General features: G+C 60.5%; 3 protein-coding genes across 6 annotated transcripts in view; 2 read left to right on the top strand and 1 right to left on the bottom strand.

Annotated features, from left to right (window-relative positions):
• The window catches only part of LOC147232254 (voltage-dependent calcium channel subunit alpha-2/delta-4-like), a 31,272-nt gene extending 20,629 nt beyond the window's left edge, over positions 1 to 10,643 (top strand). The window contains exons 28-40 of one of the 3 annotated variants that reach the window (XM_086149002.1): positions 5,883 to 5,944; positions 6,591 to 6,605; positions 6,691 to 6,735; positions 6,809 to 6,871; positions 7,310 to 7,380; positions 7,631 to 7,706; positions 7,911 to 7,963; positions 8,107 to 8,162; positions 8,381 to 8,401; positions 8,516 to 8,633; positions 8,730 to 8,848; positions 9,404 to 9,483; positions 9,901 to 10,642. In XM_086149002.1, the coding sequence (XP_086005128.1) occupies positions 5,883 to 5,944; positions 6,591 to 6,605; positions 6,691 to 6,735; positions 6,809 to 6,871; positions 7,310 to 7,380; positions 7,631 to 7,706; positions 7,911 to 7,963; positions 8,107 to 8,162; positions 8,381 to 8,401; positions 8,516 to 8,633; positions 8,730 to 8,848; positions 9,404 to 9,483; positions 9,901 to 10,008 (887 nt within the window). In that variant the 3' untranslated portion in view covers positions 10,009 to 10,642. Of the gene's footprint in view, positions 1 to 5,882; positions 5,945 to 6,590; positions 6,606 to 6,690; positions 6,736 to 6,808; positions 6,872 to 7,309; positions 7,381 to 7,630; positions 7,707 to 7,910; positions 7,964 to 8,106; positions 8,163 to 8,380; positions 8,402 to 8,515; positions 8,634 to 8,729; positions 8,849 to 9,403; positions 9,484 to 9,900 lie in introns of all 3 variants that reach the window. The other 2 variants (XM_086149000.1, XM_086149003.1) reach the window with 2 other exon arrangements.
• Positions 98 to 5,461, bottom strand: LOC147232255 (leucine-rich repeat-containing protein 3B-like). Of its 2 annotated transcripts, XM_086149009.1 has the most exons (4): positions 5,200 to 5,461; positions 1,722 to 1,791; positions 1,039 to 1,623; positions 98 to 940 (listed from the first exon to the last, which is right to left on the bottom strand). In XM_086149009.1, the coding sequence occupies exons 2-4, from the start codon at positions 1,753 to 1,755 to the stop codon at positions 501 to 503; spliced, it is 1,059 nt and encodes a 352-aa protein (XP_086005135.1). In that variant the 5' UTR covers positions 1,756 to 1,791; positions 5,200 to 5,461; the 3' UTR covers positions 98 to 500. The 2 variants fall into 2 exon arrangements, with proteins under 2 accessions (XP_086005135.1, XP_086005134.1); XM_086149008.1 differs by lacking the exon at positions 5,200 to 5,461 and having other exon boundaries at positions 1,722 to 2,151.
• Positions 10,644 to 11,048: 405 nt separating the features above from the next.
• Positions 11,049 to 16,055, top strand: tbc1d15 (TBC1 domain family, member 15). Its single transcript, XM_086149004.1, has 17 exons — positions 11,049 to 11,118; positions 11,648 to 11,749; positions 11,887 to 11,961; positions 12,109 to 12,250; positions 12,370 to 12,574; positions 12,891 to 12,993; positions 13,090 to 13,284; positions 13,362 to 13,490; positions 13,567 to 13,670; positions 13,907 to 14,001; positions 14,223 to 14,339; positions 14,409 to 14,509; positions 14,578 to 14,677; positions 14,779 to 14,876; positions 14,954 to 15,070; positions 15,145 to 15,231; positions 15,406 to 16,055. Exons 1-17 carry the CDS (start codon positions 11,095 to 11,097, stop codon positions 15,652 to 15,654), a joined length of 2,043 nt encoding a protein of 680 aa, XP_086005130.1. The 5' UTR covers positions 11,049 to 11,094; the 3' UTR covers positions 15,655 to 16,055.
• The last annotated feature ends 1,005 nt before the right edge of the window (positions 16,056 to 17,060 follow it).

Raw genomic sequence — 17,060 nt, 5'->3', positions numbered from 1 at the left:
TGTGAAGGTCTCAGGTGTGTGAAGGTCTCAGGTGTGTGAGGGTCTCAGGTGTGTGAGGGTCCCAGGTGTGTGAAGGTCTCAGGTGTGTGAGGGTCTCAGATGGAGAGGAAACCAGCTTGGGGATAGATACTTTATTTCTTTGGTCAGTCGTGGTCCTTCACAGGAGAAGGTGGGGACGGAGGAGGTGACCTCAGAACTAACACACATGAAAACAACATCCTAAAGTACAAACTCAACTGTGACCTACATAACTCAGTCCTGATTGGTGGATCAGCACCACCGCTACCTTCTCACCAGCCGGAGCGGCGGCGGTTCCCGGCTCGTCCTCTAGGGGGCGCCACCGCTCCACCAGGAGGAGCCAGGGTGGAGGAGAGGAATGTTCTTCTGGACTGAGACGGAGGTGGAGATGAGTGGAGATGAGAGGAGAAGAGGTCCACTCTGACCCCGGCTGACCTGGAAGGCTTGCTGAACCCCCTGCAGATGCTTGGAGCAGAAGGAGGTCAGAAGCTGCTGATTCGGTAACCGTGGACGACGGCGAGGTCTTTGGGCGGGACCTCCCCTTCCGGCGCCGCCCCGGCCCCGTCCTCGGCGTCGGCGGACTCGGCCATGAGCGGCGTCCCGTGGCTCCGCCTCCTCCTCTGGTGGCGAGCCATCAGCGAGGCGTACAGGCAGCCGTAGGCGGCGGCCACCAGCATCAGCACGCACACCGTGCCGCACACCACGCCCGCCACCACCTGCGTGCCGTGAGCCCGCCGCACGCTGGCGGGCCGGTGCCGCTGGCGGACGCACTCCTCGCCGCCGGCCCGGCCCGGCGGGCAGACGGGCCGCACGGCTCCGCCGCCGTGCGGGCAGTGAAGGAACATCTCGGCCGGGACGGCGCGGATGTCCCGCCCCCTCAGCTCCCCGGGGCCGCTGCAGCGCATGGCGTCCACACGGCCGTCTGCAAGGACAGGACAGGTGACCTGGACGGGACGGCGGGACCTTCGGGGGCCCCGAGGGCCCCGAGACCTCCGTGACCTCCGTGACCTTCTGACTCACCTCTGAACAGCAGCCACTCCAGCCAGCGCTTGAAGTCCCCGAGGTCGCAGTCGCAGCCCCAGGGGTTCCCGTCCAGCAGCAGGGTCCGCAGGGCCCCCAGGGGCCGGAAGGCCGCCCGCTCCAGGGTGGCCAGCCGGTTCCGGGCCAGCGACAGCCAGGCCAGGCTCCTCAGGCCGTCCAGGAGGCCGCGGGGCAGGAGCTCCAGCCCGTTGGAGGACAGGTCCAGCCCCCGCAGCCCCGCCAGGCCCCCGAAGGCCTCGCCGCTCAGCCCGGCCCCCAGACCGTTCTCCGAGAGGTTGAGCCAGCGGAGGCGGCTCAGGCCGGAGAAGGTCCCGGGCCGCAGGGAGGACAGGCCGTTCCGGGACAGGTCCAGGAGCTCCAGGTTCCCCGGTTCCTCCCGCGCCGGGGACGACAGGTTGTCCCGGGTCGGGACCTCCTGGCGGAGGAGCTCCAGGACCGGCCCCAGGACCAGGAGCCCCGCCGCCGAGCAGTCGGCGCGGGTCCCCGAGCAGCGGCAGAGGTCCGGGCAGCCGCGGGCCGAGCCCAGGAGAACCAGCAGCAGAAGAGCGGGCGGGACGCAGCGGGCTGGGGGGGAACGTGGAGAACGTCAGATGTTACCCCAGAACCCCGGGGTTCCGCGGCTCCGGTTCTCTGCAGGATAGGGATGCGGAGGCGACGCTCACCCGGGCCCTCCGGCCTCGCCTCCGGGTCCTTCATGTCCGCTCGCCCTCGCGCCCGCCTTCAGCCGCCGTCCTGGAACACAAACACCAGAAGGCCGGAGGTGAAGGAGGAGGGGTTACCGTGGCGACCGGGTCAGGGGCCGAGCGGGGTCTCCTGACGGACTCTGGCCCGCCAACGCTTCGCCAGGATAACGCCGTTCCTCACGTGGACGTCTCGCTCCTCAGCTCCGACACCGACATCCCCGCCAATGCGTTGGGTCGCGACCCCCCGCACGGGAGGCTAACCGGGCTAGCCGGTGCTCCGTAGGCCTCGGTCTCAGGGGACCTCGTGATCCAGGACGCTCCTCTTCTCATGGACCGGCGCACTGAAGGCGGACGCAACACATCTGGTCTTCCCTGGAGGCTGCTGGTCCAGGGGGAGGAGGAGCATCTGGACCCCCCCCCCCCCCCCCCGAGCGACCAAGAGTGCAACCCGGGGATTAAGAGGAGCCGCCGTATGGAGGGATTAGAGAAGGTCAGCTTAGCCTGGATCATCTCCACGCCCAGGATTGGCATTAAAGGTCCTGTTCCTGCTGTCATTCACATTTGTCCTCAATCCTGCCCCCCCACCCCCCACCCCCCGCCAGCTTCAATGTCAAGGTAACCCCCCCCCGCCAGCTTGGGGTTGGGGGGTGCTCTGAGCTCCTCCCTGTGTTGGCGAGCCTGGGAAGACCTCCAGAAGAACTGCAGGTCCAGCAGGGGAGTAAAGGGGAGGTGCCCGTCCCCAGTTTGCAGCTAACGCTAACGGCTAACGGGAGCCGGCTGCTCCGTGCACCTCAGGAGTTGCATGAACCTGCTGACCCGTCACATCTGGTGCCGAGTGAGGAGAACCTCCCTCTCCACCTTCGGCTCCCCGCACCTCCTCTCCAGAGCGTGAACCCTCTCCAGCTTTCTCTCCAGCTTTCCCAGCTCGCTCTTCATGTACTCCTTCTGGCATCTCAAGCTGTGGTTCTGGAGCTTCTGGTGGCGCAGAGGAACCTGCCGACCGCCCCTCCGCCTCGTCACGCGTCCGGCAGAGCAGGCGGAGCAGGGAGCCGTTGTCGCGGGTCGGGACCTCCGGGCGGCCCTGCAGCTCCACAGCCGGCTCGCTGAGGTTCTCCTCCCGGACGAGCCGCCTCTCCGGCCCCTCTGCCGTCCCCGCAGGACCTCCTGGTGGCTTTGCGGCCGCGTCCTCCTCCATCTTCAGAACCCGGTAGTTCATCTCTGAGAAGCGTTTGCAGGGTTCCTGGGCTCTGAGGGCGGCCGCCTGGTTCTCTGGGCTCAGCGTGGAGAGCGAGGCCCGCTGGGTCGCACTTCCGACTCCGGTCCCGGTCCAGCATGAACCTCCTGAAGAAGGTCCTCAGGGTGTCGGTCGGCACTCCGTTCCTGCAGGACCTCCGCCTCCAGATCTTCGCACTTCTGCTCCAGGATCCATTGGACGTTCCCACATAGACGTCATTCTCCCTGCTCACGTTCTCCAGGGCGAGCAGCCTTTGTCTGAAGACCTTTCTCCAGCACATCTCCTTCTCGTGTTCCTTCTTGAGCCTCAGCAGCTCCTTCTCCAGGAGGCCTTTGGGGAGGGTCAGGACATCGGAGGACACCTTCATCCGGACGTTCGTCCTGCGCAGAGCTTTCACCTCGCACGCCTCCCGGCGGACCCGCCGGACGCTGTTGAAGAGCTCGTCGTTCTCCGCTGGTTCTCTGCTTGCAGCAGATGAAGGCGCCTCTCCGAAGCCTCCAAGGACTCCAACATCCTCTCCTGCTTGCCAAACTCGCGTCCGACGGCCTCGTTCCTGTGGCTCACGATGTTCCTGTAGAGCTCGACCGACTCTCACAGGAGCCCACGAACCTTCTCGCCCCGCAGCCCGGCCCGTCTGAGAGCTTCTTCCTTCACGAGCTGCCCGGTCAGCTCCTGCGGCACCTTAGCGGGACCTCGTTCTGGTGGACCGCCACGTCCTTCTCCATCCTCGGTGGTCGGTAAGCGGTGTCCGCTCCGCTCGGCCTCACCAAGAACATGCTGGATTTCTTCACGTGGAGCATCATGAGCAGATTCTCCTCCTTCGAGGTCTTCACACGCCGCCTGAGGTCCTCGCACCTCTTCCTGCGAGGAACCTGCCGAAGGGGGTCGTGAACCTTCCCGCCAGAACTCTGTTTTGCCCCTCCAGGGTCTTCTTGTCCCGCTCCGCTTCCTCGTATCTCCGGTCTGCCATCGGTCGGCCCCGGAGCTGCCGGGATCTCCTGGATCTGCCTCGTCAGGGCGTTCTCTGCCTGCAGAACCTCCAAGGTCACCGGTCTCTGGCGTTCATGTTCTTCCCTCTGCCTCAGGAGCTCCTCCCTCAGAACCTTCTGCTGGCGGTGGTGGCCTGGTGGCCTGGTGGCCTCTGGAAGCTTCTCTCCTGCAGCTCACGCCGGGTCTCGCCGTCATCCGGTTCTGAGGCGGCCCCGTCTCTCTGGTCCACCACAGGCCGCCGATGTTCCTCCTCGGCGGAGGGGAACCCCGACCCGGGCCTCGAGCCTCGAGCCTCGAGCCTCTGGTCTTCTCTCACGGCGGGAGGAATATCACGAGGCACTTTCACAGTCCGGTGGTCCTAAACATCTCCGGCTCCCTGCAGCTCCTCTTCGGAGCTCCGTAGATGGAGATCCATGTTTGTGCTGCTCGCCGGCGCCGGCGGTTCCTCCCCGCTTTGTTCCTCTCCAGGCGTCGACGGCAGGAGGTCAGAGGTCAGGTTAGACGCCCCCTCAGTCCATCTCAGGTGAGGGCAGGTGCCTCCAGACTCCAGATGGCGATGGAGCAGGAACATCCCGGCCGAGCCATCGGATGTTCACCGAGACGGGCGTCGGACCCGGCGCCGACGTGGAGATCTTCCTGACCGTCCTGCGGCGTGGACGCAGGCGGAGGACTGAAGCTCCAGCGGCCTCCTTGTGTCTCCTCTGCAGAGCAAGGCCACGTTCCCTGGTCTGGATCCAGAACCACCGCCCTGACATCAAGGAGGCTCTGAATCCAGCAGGTTCTGCCTGCCAGGGTTCTTCTCCAGCCTCTCCATCCATGGAGGACTCCCTGTTGTCCTTGCTGAGCGCCGCCCCCTGAATGAGTCAGGTGATGAATGACTGTTGAGGAGAAGCGAGGAGGACGTCTCGGGAGCTCTCAACAGGAAGTTCTTCCAGCGTGGACGCTCCAGCGACCCCTCCTCCAGGTCCTCCTCCTGCCGCAGTGGGTGGAGTCACGCCGGGGAACACGGACCACGTCCGCGTCTGGGGAACACCTGAAGCCACATGGCCGGGACGACGGAGAACCAGGCAGGAGAACTCAAGGAGAACCAGGCAGGAGAACAAGGAGGAGGAGGAGGCTTGGTGATGAACCTTCTCACACTGGAGAGGCTTCATCAGCAGCGACTCATACTGTCATTTATCACTGACAGGATACACACACACACACACACACTCACACACACACTCTGCTCACCATGTGACTTGCAGCTTCATCCGAAACACAGGAAGTTCTGCTGAAGATCAAGATCCTCCTCCAGGTCCTTCAAAGGCCCCACACTTCTGTCTACCTTCTCCTCCACCTTCTGCTTCTCCTCACTCGCCTGGAATCATCAGACTGCCAGCCGGCCAGGGCGCAGTCTGACACACACACACACACACACACACACACACACACACACACACACACAATCACTCACATACACACACACACACATATAGCGAATGAGCGATGCAGAGAGAGGGAGGGGGAGGGACAAACTGCTGAGCGCACTCACACACACACACACACTACCAGTGTATGTGTGTGTGTGTGCGTGTGTGTGTGTGTGTGTGTGTGTGAGTGTGAGGGACAGAAATAGTAACATCAGTGTGTGGCCGCTGCAGGCAGAGCCTCCGAAGGCCTGCAAGCCCTGGGGTTCCTCAGGCAGTGTGAGGAACCTGGAGAACATGGAGAACCTGGAGAACCACAGAGGTTCAGGAGAACCTCTGGACAGAGTAGAACGTCTCCAGAACATCCTGATTTGAAATGAAAGCCCACCTACTTGTGGGCCTGGGTCTGAAGAACCTCACCACTTCTTTTCACCAGTGCTGTGTGTGTGTGTGTGTGTGTGTGTGTGTGTGTGTGTGTGTGTGTGTATGTGTGTGTCCTATTTTTAGCCATCGGGCTGCAGATGTCCTTGGACCTGCTGGAGAAGAGGTTCTGGGCCATCGCCAAGCAGGTGAGTCACTCTTTACTGGTGATGTCACCTCTTTCAGGGTCATGTGACCTGTCGTCATGGCGATGACACTCACATAATGTGCAATCACTGGTAAGCAGTCAGACAGTGGTTTGGTCCGGGGGTCGGGCGGGGTCAGGCGGGGTCAGGCGGGGTCAGGCGGGGTCAGGCGGGGTCAGGCGGGGTCAGGTGGGGTCAGGCGGGGTCAGGCGGGGTCAGGTGGGGTCAGGCGGGGTCAGGTGGGGTCAGGCGGGGTCAGGCGGGGTCAGGTGCGTGCGGCCGCTGGCGTTGAGGAGGACCAATGGTTGGTCAGGAAACAGGAAGTGGATGTGAGAACATCTGCTGCTCCTCTAGCAGGTCACATGACCTCCAGCAGGGCTGCAGCAACGGGGTCGCTGCGCACATTATGACCACGTGCACGTCCTCAAAAGTGTGTGTGTGTGTGTGTGTGTGTGTGTGTGTGCACTGTGTGTGTGTGTGGGGGGGGGGGTTGAGCTGCTGCTGACTGACAGCTGCATCCATCATATAATCCCCTCAATAGGGCCGTCTGTTGGTCGTCATGGTGACAAGTGCGGGGGGGGGGGGGGTCAGGTGTGTGTGTGTGGTGTAGTGACCGTGTGTGTGTGTGTGTGTGTATTTCCCCCCGCAGCCCGAGGACATGGACGTAAGTACCCCTCTGCCCCCCATCTTTTACCCCCGTCCTCTGCTGGCCCTCGCCTCAGCTTCTGCCCCGCCTCATCTGCCCCCAGTGCTCGGCCATCGATGGTGTTTGCCCCCTCAGCTGTGAGAACACTGTGAGTATCTGCCCACACACACACACACACACACACTTTCGGTGAAAGTCCACCAACCCCACTTCCTGTCCAGGACCTCAACTGCTTCCTGGTGGACAACAACGGCTTCATCCTGCTGTCCAAGGAGAGGAACGAGGTGAGGAACCCCCTGGAGAGGGTGAGGAGCCTGGATTGAACCTTCATGACTCAGACCTGCAGCATCTGGACCAGCAGAAGGTCACCTGGGGGCGGAGCCTCACCTCCACCGCCAGGAGGGTCCACCCAACCCTCTCATCTCCACTGCCTCGGATGGACTCCTCATCCTTCTCCTCCTACTCTTCCTCCTCTTCTCCTTCTTCTCCTTCTTCTCCTTCTCCTTCTTCTCTCTCCTCCCCACGGATCTTGAGGGGGAGTCCACAGGTTCAAACCCCAACATAATGGACGAAAGCATATGGCCTGCACAATCAAACACACACACACTCACACACAAACACACACACACATGCGCTCACCTGACACACACACGTCTGCGGTGCATTGGTGTGGTTGTCCATGTGTGTTCTGCTGGTGGAGAGATGATCTCATGTCTCCTCAGGTGGGACGCTTCTTCGGCGAGGTGGACGGCTCCGTCATGGCGTCCCTCATCAAGATGGGCATGTTTAAGAAGTAGGTTCCTACACACACACACACACACACACACACACACACACACACACACACACATAGGTACTCATGGAGGTTCTAGAAGAGCATTTGGGACCTTCTCCATTCTCCTGCTGTTAATGCACCACCACACTTTTTTACACTGTAATAAGTGTGTGTGTATGTGTGTGTGTGTGTGTGTGTGTGTGTGTGTGTGTGTGTGTGTGTGTATGTGTGTGTGTGTGTGTGTGTGTGTGTGTGTGTGTGTGTGCAGGGTGTCCCTGTTTGACTACCAGGCCATGTGTAAGAACTCCCACCACCACAGCAGCTCTGCTCGTCGTCTCCTCAGCGTGAGTGATCTTCTGTCTGAGGTCCTCCTGGAGAGCAGCAGATGGTGTCTGCGTCTCCCTGAGGGTCTCGAGGAGAATCGGGTCGGGTCAGAAGGTTCCGCGAGATGTATCCGAGGGTCCCTCCGTCGGCTAGGACCTTGTTGTATGTTCTGCATGTTCTCCGAGTCCCAGCCTGTTAAAGACCCGTCCCGTCCTGTCCTCCAGCCCTTGTCCAACCTCTCGGCCCTGCTCCGCTGGATCTTCTCCAACCTTCTCATGTGAGTCGTGAGCTCCGGAGCCTCCTGCCGGTCCCGGCCGATCGCCGACGCCCGGGCGGGATGCGGTTGATCTCCGCCCCCTCGCCCCCCCCGGACTCCTCGGGTTGGTCGTCATAGTAACGTCCCTCTCGCCGGTTCTCCAGGTTCCTGCTGGACCTGAACCTGTGGGGTCTCTGGCACTCGGACTACCTGGCCGAGGGTAAGGTTCTCGCCGGGTCAGAGGTCACTCGCGAGGATCTTCTGACCGACTTGGACGATGGACGCCCGATCCGGCGAGATCTTTGAACCGCTTTCTAAGTTCCTGCTGTCACTTTCAATCCATCTCACACCTTCTGCTGCTCCACGGATCCATCTTCATCTTCATCTTCATCATCTTCATCTCCATCTCCATCGGCCACTCTGTCCTCATCATCTCAGCCAAAGCTGGTTATCACACCAGTGAGTCCACCCTGGCCTTCACACACACACACACACACACACACACAAACCTCACAAGCTGACCCCTGTGTGTGTGTGTGTGTGTGTGTGTGTGTGTGTGTGTGTGTGGTTCAGCCCACAAGCAGAAGAGGGTGGAGGCCATGCAGCCGTGTGACACGGCGTACCCCGGCTTCATGTACGACCCCAGCGTCAGGGAGGCCAACAGTCTGATCAAGTGTGGACGCTGCCAGAAGTACGACTCACACACACACACACACACACACACACACATGCACGCACGCACGTCCGCGGGCGGCGAGCTGAGGCTCTGGCCTGTGATGGTCCTCAGGATGTTCGTGGTGCAGCAGGTCCCGGAGAGCAACCTGGTCCTGGTGGTGACGGAGGCCGACTGTGACTGCTCACGACAGTACGGACCCATCCTGCTGCTGCCCAGGGAGATCAAATATATCTGACCACACACTCCCTGTGTGTGTGTGTGTGTGTGTGTGTGTGTGAGTGTGTGTGAGTGTGTGTGTTTCTATGTATATGTGTCCATCTGTCTGTTTGTGTGTGTGTGTCTGTGTGTGTTTGTCTGTCTGTGTGTGTGAGAGTGTGTCTGTGTGCCTGTGTGTGTGTGTGAGAGAGAGTGTGTGAGAGTGTGTCTGCTATCTGTGTCTGTCTATGTTTGTGTGTATGTGTCCATCTGTCTGTTTGTGTGTGTGTGTGTGTGTGTCTCTGAGAGTGTGTGTGTCTATGTGAGAGTGTGTGAGAGTGTGTCTGTCTGTCTGTGTATGTGTGTGCAGCTGTCTGTGTGTGTGTGTGTGCAGCTGTATGTGTGTGTGTGTGTGTGCAGCTGTATGTGTGTGTGTGTGTGTGTGTGTGTATGTGTCCATCTTTCTGTCTGTGTCTGTGCCTGTGTGTGTGTGTGTGTGTGTGTGTGTGTGTGTGTGTATTTGTGTGTGCAGTGTCTGTCAATGCCCATGTGTGTGTGTCCATGACTTTTCCTGAGCTGCAGTGAACATAACGCCACGGTGAAGTGCAACAGGATGAAGTCCCAGAAGGTCCGCCGGCGTCCCGAGTCCTGCCACTCCTACCATCCCAAGGTGAGTGGTGGGCGGCTGAGCGTGCGTATCCATGGAAACCAGCGCATACGTGCGCACGGTAGAGGAGCGTGGTCGAGGAGACGGAAGGCCGTGGCTCTGTGGGGGCGTGGCCTCAGACGTAGGGGGCGTGACCTCATAAGTAAGGGGCGTGGTCTCAGGCGTAGGGGGCGTGGCTCCAGAAGAAGAGGGGCGTGGCTCCGGTGGTGTAGCAGCCATCTTGGAAGCAAAAGGCCCCGCCCCCTGGCTGCCCCCTGGCCTCCTTCCTTCGGGGACCCTCCGGTCCGGAACCCGGACCCCTGAGGTTCCTCGGCCCTCGGTCTCGGCACGGCCGCGTCCGATTGGTCGGTAGGATCCCGGGACTCCCAGGCAGTCGCTCCTTCGCTGTCCAACTGCAGTTCTTGTACATCCGCCTGACAGGAAAACGCCAAGGACTGCGGCGGCGCGGCGGCCATTTCCCTCTCCGCCTCCGTCTTCGCCGCCTCCCTGCTCGTCTCACTGGCCGCATGCCGCGGGACGTCACCGTGACGACCGGCCCTCGTCGGCGGCGCCGAAGCGGGAAGTAAAGAGACAGCGCCGCCCGGAGGACGAGGGTCAGCGGACTCTGCTCGCGCAGTGACGGAGCCACGGCGCCTCCTGGTGGAGAGACTGGAAGCTTGGAGCACAATGTGTGTGTGTGTATGTGTGTGTGTGTGTGTGTGTGTGTGTGTGTGTGCGCGTGAGTGTGTGAAAGGAACCAGTGCAGTACAACTAACCAGACCTGTGTGTTAACAGCATAATAACTATGTAATAACAGTGTCATGACTATGTTATAACATGATCTCGACTTCTCACAGGATCTTTTCATCTTTGAGTGAATTATTTCATGATGTGAACATTCTCCCTGCTTTTTAAAACCATGACTTTCCATAGCGATGTGGTTATGATGGGATGGCACCTCCATGACATCCCAGCCATGTACATGTGGACTTAATAAAGCCAAAGTTTCACCTGCAAGGAGCTTTTATTGTGAAGGGCCCGGTGGCTCAAAGTCTGATCTTCTCACGGACCCGTGGACACCGAACGTCTCCTCACGACGGCATCCCTCCATCAAGTGCACTGGATTTGGAGGCGCCACCACTGGACGCCAGTTGGCCCATGGAAGATCTTAATGTCACTTTGAGATGCTTCTGCTACTACTGTCACTGCTGCTGCTGCTACTGATCATTATAATGATAAATACAATGACAATCTTGAGATAATCACAATAATAATATGAATAAAACTATCGTCAGCATCTGAGGAGGTTCAGGGTTATCCCGGTGAAAATCCTCTCAGAGCAACCGCACTAGACTTTCTTCCCGTCTCAGCTCTCGTCCGACAATCTTCTTCAGTTCGAACGCAAGCAGAAGCTTTTGAGGAGCTTCGTGTGAAGAAAGACGAAGAAAACAACCGGCTCATTCTGAGTGTGTGCCGCTGCAGTTCCGCGGGTGTCCAGCAGGGGGCGCCAGAGGCCCCGCCGGCCGGGAGGCGCCGTGAAACCGCCGAAGAAGAAAAGCGCGACTTGTCAGCTTTGTTGTGGCGGTTGACAGGCACGTGACGCCGACGTCATCGGGTCGGGAGCGAGCTGGCGCTATGGCGGCCGACTCCGGTGTCCAGGTAAGACCGCCGCCGCCGCCGCCGCCCCCGGGGACAAGGAGCCGCCAAGCCGCGGCCGACCGGTAGCCGCTGCTGTACCGAGTCCCCGGGCTTTTTCCCCCCGCCTCCCCGGGACTCCGCTCCGGCCCGCACACACACAAACACACACACACGGACCGTGTAAACAAGCGCCTGCTACATGCTAACGGTCATACTAGCAACGGAGAAGGTTCCAAGCCGCCGTCAGGCCACGCCCCCTTTCCCCCAGTCTGTCCCCAGTCTGACCTTTGACCCCCACGTGCCAACATGGCGGAGGGGGGAGACGGCGGTTAGCAGCTAGCTGCTAACTTCAACCCCAAACACTGACGTCACACCTTCGAGTCACGTGAATCCGTGGGCTCCCAGCAAGCTTCTGGTCCTGACGGTGTGTGTGTGTGTGTGTGTGTGTGTGTGTGTGTGTGTGTGTGTGTGTGTGTGTGTGTGTATGTATGTATGTGTGTGTGTGTGTGTGTGTGTGTGTGTGTGTGTGTGTGTGTGTGTGTGTGTCCAGGTTGTGTTTGAACATGAGGCTATGTTCCTCCTCCCGAGCAGCGCCGGTGAAGGTGTGGACCAGGACCCTCTGGTCTCCGGGAGCCTGCGGGTCGTGGACAAGGTGAAGCTCCGGCGGCGTCTGAGATGTGTGTGTGTGTGTGTGAGGCAGAAGGTCCACAGCAACGTCAGCTCACCTCTGACATTGTCACGCCTGCGGTGCCGAGGGTCACATTGCGTGTGTGTGTGACTTCCCGCCAGGATGGCGAGGTGCTGGTGGAGTTCCGGCCTCTGGAGGACGCCGTGGACCCGTCCAACATTCTGTGTGCCGGCAAGGTTTGTCCCACAGCCCAGACCAGAACAATATGTGTCCTTCAGGACTGTGTGTGGACCAACTGCAGAGGATCCACTGGTGTGTGTGTGTGTGTGTGTGTGTGTGTGTGTGTGTGTGTGTGTGTGTGTGTGTGTGTGTGTGTGTGTCAGGACTCCAGCTCCGTCGTGGGCTGGGCACAGTGTTCTGGAGACAGAGCCCAGCAGGTTCTGGAGACCCAGCAGAGCTACGAGACAGAGTGGGACCTGATCAACACTGTGTCCTTCAAGAAGAGGTCCTGCTCCAATGGAGATGGTCAGTCTTCTTCTTCTTCTTCTTCTTCTTCTTCTTCTTCTTCCCCTCCCTGGCTGACTTTGCCCTCCTTCCCGTCTCTCAGGCGTGTGTGTGACTGTTCCCTCCTCTCTGTCTTGCAGGTGTTATGAACCACAGCCAGGACCGCAGCAGGTGTTCCCTGTCCTTCTCCCTGTGTGACCTGCGCTCCATCCAGGTGAGGGAGGAGGGCTGTTGCATCTTGGTCTTCAACCTGAAGGAGACCACGTCGCCGCCGGCCCTGCACTTCCAACACGGTGGCAGCAGAGAGTTCCTGGAGGCGCTGAGGAGGTTCTCCATGCTCACAGAGTGAGTGTTGGTTCTGGATCGAAGACCGGGATCTGAGCTGTGTGTGTGTGTGTGTGTGTGTGTGTGTGTGTGTGTGTGTGTGTGTGTGTGTGTGTGTGTGTGTGTGAAGCCCAGGCGGCGGTTGCTATGCTAATGTCTCCCCTGAAGGACCTTATCTGGGCCTGACAGAGCTTCACCTTCAAACAGGCTGAAAGGTCTGGGTGGAGGAGAAGGCAGATGCTAATCTAGTTTGGATTCCAGTGGAAGCTTGACATTAGTGTGTGTGTGTGTGTGTGTGTGTGTGTTCGTGTGCATACATTCGTATGTGTGTGTGCAGATCTCCAGCGGACGCCTCGTGCCTGCTGGTCAGCACTCCCAACAAGGCTCTGTCCCAGTCCTTCGAGAACCTTCTGGACGACAACAGCTTTGGCCTGGTCCAGGTATGGACCTCCTCCTCCAGCAGCAGCAGCCGGAGCAGACGCCCGTCTGCGTCTGTCCTTCTGAGACCTGAGAACCTGTCCCCACCCCCCTCGTAGAAGCTGAGGAAGGACCCGGTGGTCACCACGCTGGGGGGCTTCTCTAAGGTCACCAACTACATCTTCGACGCCTTCCGGGGGACGGAGGAGCAGCACCAGCGCCCCCCGGAGGAGATGGCCGACCTGCTGGGCGAGATCATCCCCGGGCTGGAGATCAACCGGCAGGAGGAGCCGGGCTTCGAGGTCATCACCAGGGTGAGAGCGGAGCCGCCGCCGGAGGAACGTGCCGATGGAGAGCGGTGAGGACAAGGCGGTGCTCCTCTGTTCTCCAGGTGGACCTGGGCTGCAGGCCTCAGGTGACCAGGATGGACCCTCTGTCCGCGGAGGACTGGATGGCACACCAGGACCGGCAGGGACGGGTCCAGGACGTCCAGCGCCTCAGGAAGCTCATCTTCAAGGGGGCAAGTCGATCCGCGGCGCCGGGCCGGTTCCCCGAGGGGCCGGGGGTTCTAACGCCTTCCAACCTCTGGTCCTCAGGGCCTCTGCCACGCCGCCAGGAAGGAGGCCTGGAAGTTCCTGCTGGGATACTTCCCCTGGGAAGCCTCGCTGGAGGACAGGAGGAACCTGCAGAGGAGCAAAACGTAACGGCGCCCCGGAGCCTCCACCCACAGCACTCAGACCTGAGGAGAAGCAGCATGGAGCTCAAAGCCAGCAGAGCTTCACTCTATCAGCAACATGACAACCACACCTACTAGCAGGACACTCAGCAACCTCCACCCACATCTCCACACCTCAGCTTAGCAGCAGCCTCAGGCAGAGTGACATCCCATAATGCGCGGGGAGACGGGTGAGTGACGGTCCGTGTGTTGGTCTTCAGGGACGAGTACTTCCGGATGAAGCTGCAGTGGAAGTCGGTGAGCGAGGAGCAGGAGAGGAGGAACTCCCGCCTGAGGGACTACCGCAGTCTGATCGGTCAGTGGACCGTCCGGCTCCTCCTGGAAGACCACGGCGCTCCTCTGCGGGCCCGAGGTCCTCCGGAGGTCTGGAAGACCACGGCGCTCCTCTGCGGGCCCGAGGTCCTCCGGAGATCTGGAAGATCACGGCGCTCCTCCGCGGGCCCGAGGTCCTCCGGAGGTCTGGGACGCCGCGGTGGTCCTCGGTGAAAGTGCAGCGCGGGTTCGTCTGTCTTCCAGAGAAGGACGTGAACCGGACGGATCGGACCAACCGCTTCTACGAGGGCATGGACAACCCCGGCCTGATCCTGCTCCACGACATCCTCATGACCTACTGCATGTACGACTTCGACCTGGGTGAGTGGCGCCCGGCGCCCGGCGGCCGGCCTGCCGAGCTCCTCCCCGTCTGACCGCTCCCGCCTCCAGGGTACGTCCAGGGCATGAGCGACCTGCTGTCCCCCATCCTCTACGTCATGGAGAACGAGGTGGACGCCTTCTGGTGCTTCGCCGCCTTCATGGACCAGATGGTGAGTCCGCCCGACGTTCTCGGCGGGAGCCGGACACGGAACCCCCGCCTGACCCCGTCTGTCCGCAGCACCAGAACTTTGAGGAGCAGATGCAGGGGATGAAGAACCAGCTGATCCAGCTGAGCTCCCTGCTGAAGCTGCTGGACCCCACCTTCTCCAGCTACCTGGGTACGAGGAGCGAGCACACAGCTGGGCTCACCTGCTGCTGCCTGAAGCTCACTGCTGTGTGTGTGTGTGTGTGTGTGTGTGTGTGTGTGTGTGTGCTGCAGAGTCCCAGGACTCGGGCTACCTGTACTTCTGCTTCCGCTGGCTGCTGATCAGGTTCAAGAGGGAGCTCAGCTTCCAGGACGTCCTGCGGCTCTGGGAGGTGGGTTTGTCGCCATGGCGATCTCCGCGGTAACCGTGGCCGCCGGCGAGCCCAGGGTGAACCTCCTGTCCCCTCAGGTGATGTGGACCGGGCTGCCCTGTCAGAACTTCCACCTGCTGGTCTGCTGCGCCATCCTGGACTCGGAGAAGCAGAAGATCGTGGAGGAGAACTACGGCTTCAGCGAGATCCTGAAGGTAAAACCTCTCCTCGTCCGCAGAACGGAACCGGACCCGGGACCGCCGTCAGACCCTGACGCCTCTGTTCGCAGCACATCAACGAGCTGTCCATGAAGCTGGACGTGGAGGAGATCCTCCAGAAGGCCGAAGGAATCTGCCTGCAGATCCAGAAGTGTAAGGTACGAGCCCGGGGTTCTCCAAAGGGAACCCCCTTTGAGGTCCACTTTTCCGAATAAAGCCTCTCCCAGGTCCAGCCCTGAGGTTTCCATGAGGACAGGAGGTGTGGAGATGTTGGAGTCCACTGGGAGTGGACCTCTGTGTCCTGTCTGACCTGCATCCCTCTGTCTCCTCAGGACTTGCCTCCTTCTATAATCAACATCCTGGGCTTCGACTCACCGGTCTGCGTCTCTGGCCCCGCCTCTTGTGTCTCTGGCCCCGCCTCCTGTGTCTCCGGCCCCGCCTCCTGCGTCTCTGGCCCCGCCCCCTGCGTCTCTGGCCCCGCCCCTTGCAGCGGGGCGCGGCGGCGGTTCGACGGCTGCTCCAACGGACACTTGAGAGAGACGGCGCCCCCCGGCGGCGACGCGGCGGCCTTCATATCGTAGTGACGAGCAGGGACTCGGCAGAATGTTATTTTTATACAAGCGTCCGATTGGCCGACGCCCTCCGTGGGCGGAGCCTCCGTCCGGCCTGGCCCGGAGGACGGCGCGGCCAATCAGGAACCGGCCGGGGAACTCGGCTTTTCTACCTTTCTACTTCACCTGGCAGGAAGTGACATCGCCCCCGGACACGCTGGTGGGCGGAGCCACGCTGAAGCTCCTCTGAAGATGCACGTCTCCTCACCTTCTCCACCTTCCCAGTCCTCCCTCCTCCTTCACCACACTCCTTCTACACCTTCTCCTCTGCTTGTGGCTGCAGCTTTTCACTGGTTCCTTTTCTTTTTTCATGTAATCAAATACTTTTGGGCAATAAAAGCATTCAGGATTCTTTTCACCTGTCAATCAAAGAAGTGTGTGTGTGTGTGTGTGTGTGTGTGTGTTCCCACTGTTGTGGCCCCGCCCATCTGGTGTTGAGCTAAGCCCCGCCCCCAAAGTAGAGCGTTCTGTGAAGAGCAGGTTAGCTTCTGTGACGGAGCCGCGCTCTGCTGCCCCTGGTGGCCGGAGGGGGAACTGCAGGAGGAGGCCTCCGCGCAGGGGTGTGTGTGATGTCAGCAAAGATGTCATGTCCCCAGACAGGAAGTATCCACCGCACAGGTGTGCGTTCTGTCCGTCGCAGTGTCCGGCTTCTTCACGCTGTGTTGTCATTGGTCGGTAGACGAGCGTCGTACCATCCGCCCATCCTGGTCGCCATGACAACAATAGCTTGCATTCTTTCTCGGCCGCCGAGGACGATTCCGACCTGCCTCCGGACGTCGTCGTCATGGAAACCCCCCCACGGGTCCAGACCGAGGGGCCCCCCAGGGATGGGGGTCTGCGGCCGTCGGTCCGCCGGGAGCCGCGTCCATGTGTGGGCGGGAAGGTGAAGGTTTCTTCAGATGTCCCGGCCGAGGACGAGGAGGTCCTATCGGCTCCATCAGCTCATAAAGCTGCCGTGCGTCTTCAAAGCGCCCCCCCCACGCCCCCCGCTCCCCGCCGCTCTTTCATTTCCTGTCAGGCAGGAAATTGGCTGATAGCGGGCGGCCTTATCAGCGGCGCCACCGCCGCCGCCCTTTGTGTCGCCCCTGTCCGTCACTCGCTGACGCTCCAGGACAAACACACTCACACCTGCCATTTCTTTGGGGTTCTGGAAAGTCTATGACTCAAACATCTGACCAACACACACACACACACACACACACACACACACACTGGTCCCCACAAGGGCGGGAAAGCACTCCAGTCAGCGCAAAGCCAGACTTCTCACACACACACACACACACACACACACACACAGGTATATCAACAAACCAGACACACACAAACACATGGATGTGTTTGTGTGTGTGTGTCCATTCCCAGTTGTACACTGAACA

This window comes from Fistularia commersonii, chromosome 7, assembly GCF_037954325.1.
Source record: "Fistularia commersonii isolate RoL2024-O1a breed Wild chromosome 7, RoL_Fcom_v1.0, whole genome shotgun sequence".
Taxonomy (NCBI): Eukaryota; Metazoa; Chordata; class Actinopteri; order Syngnathiformes; family Fistulariidae; genus Fistularia; species Fistularia commersonii.
The sequence above is the reverse complement of the archived record's forward strand: the minus strand, read 5'-3'. Positions and strand labels throughout refer to the sequence as shown.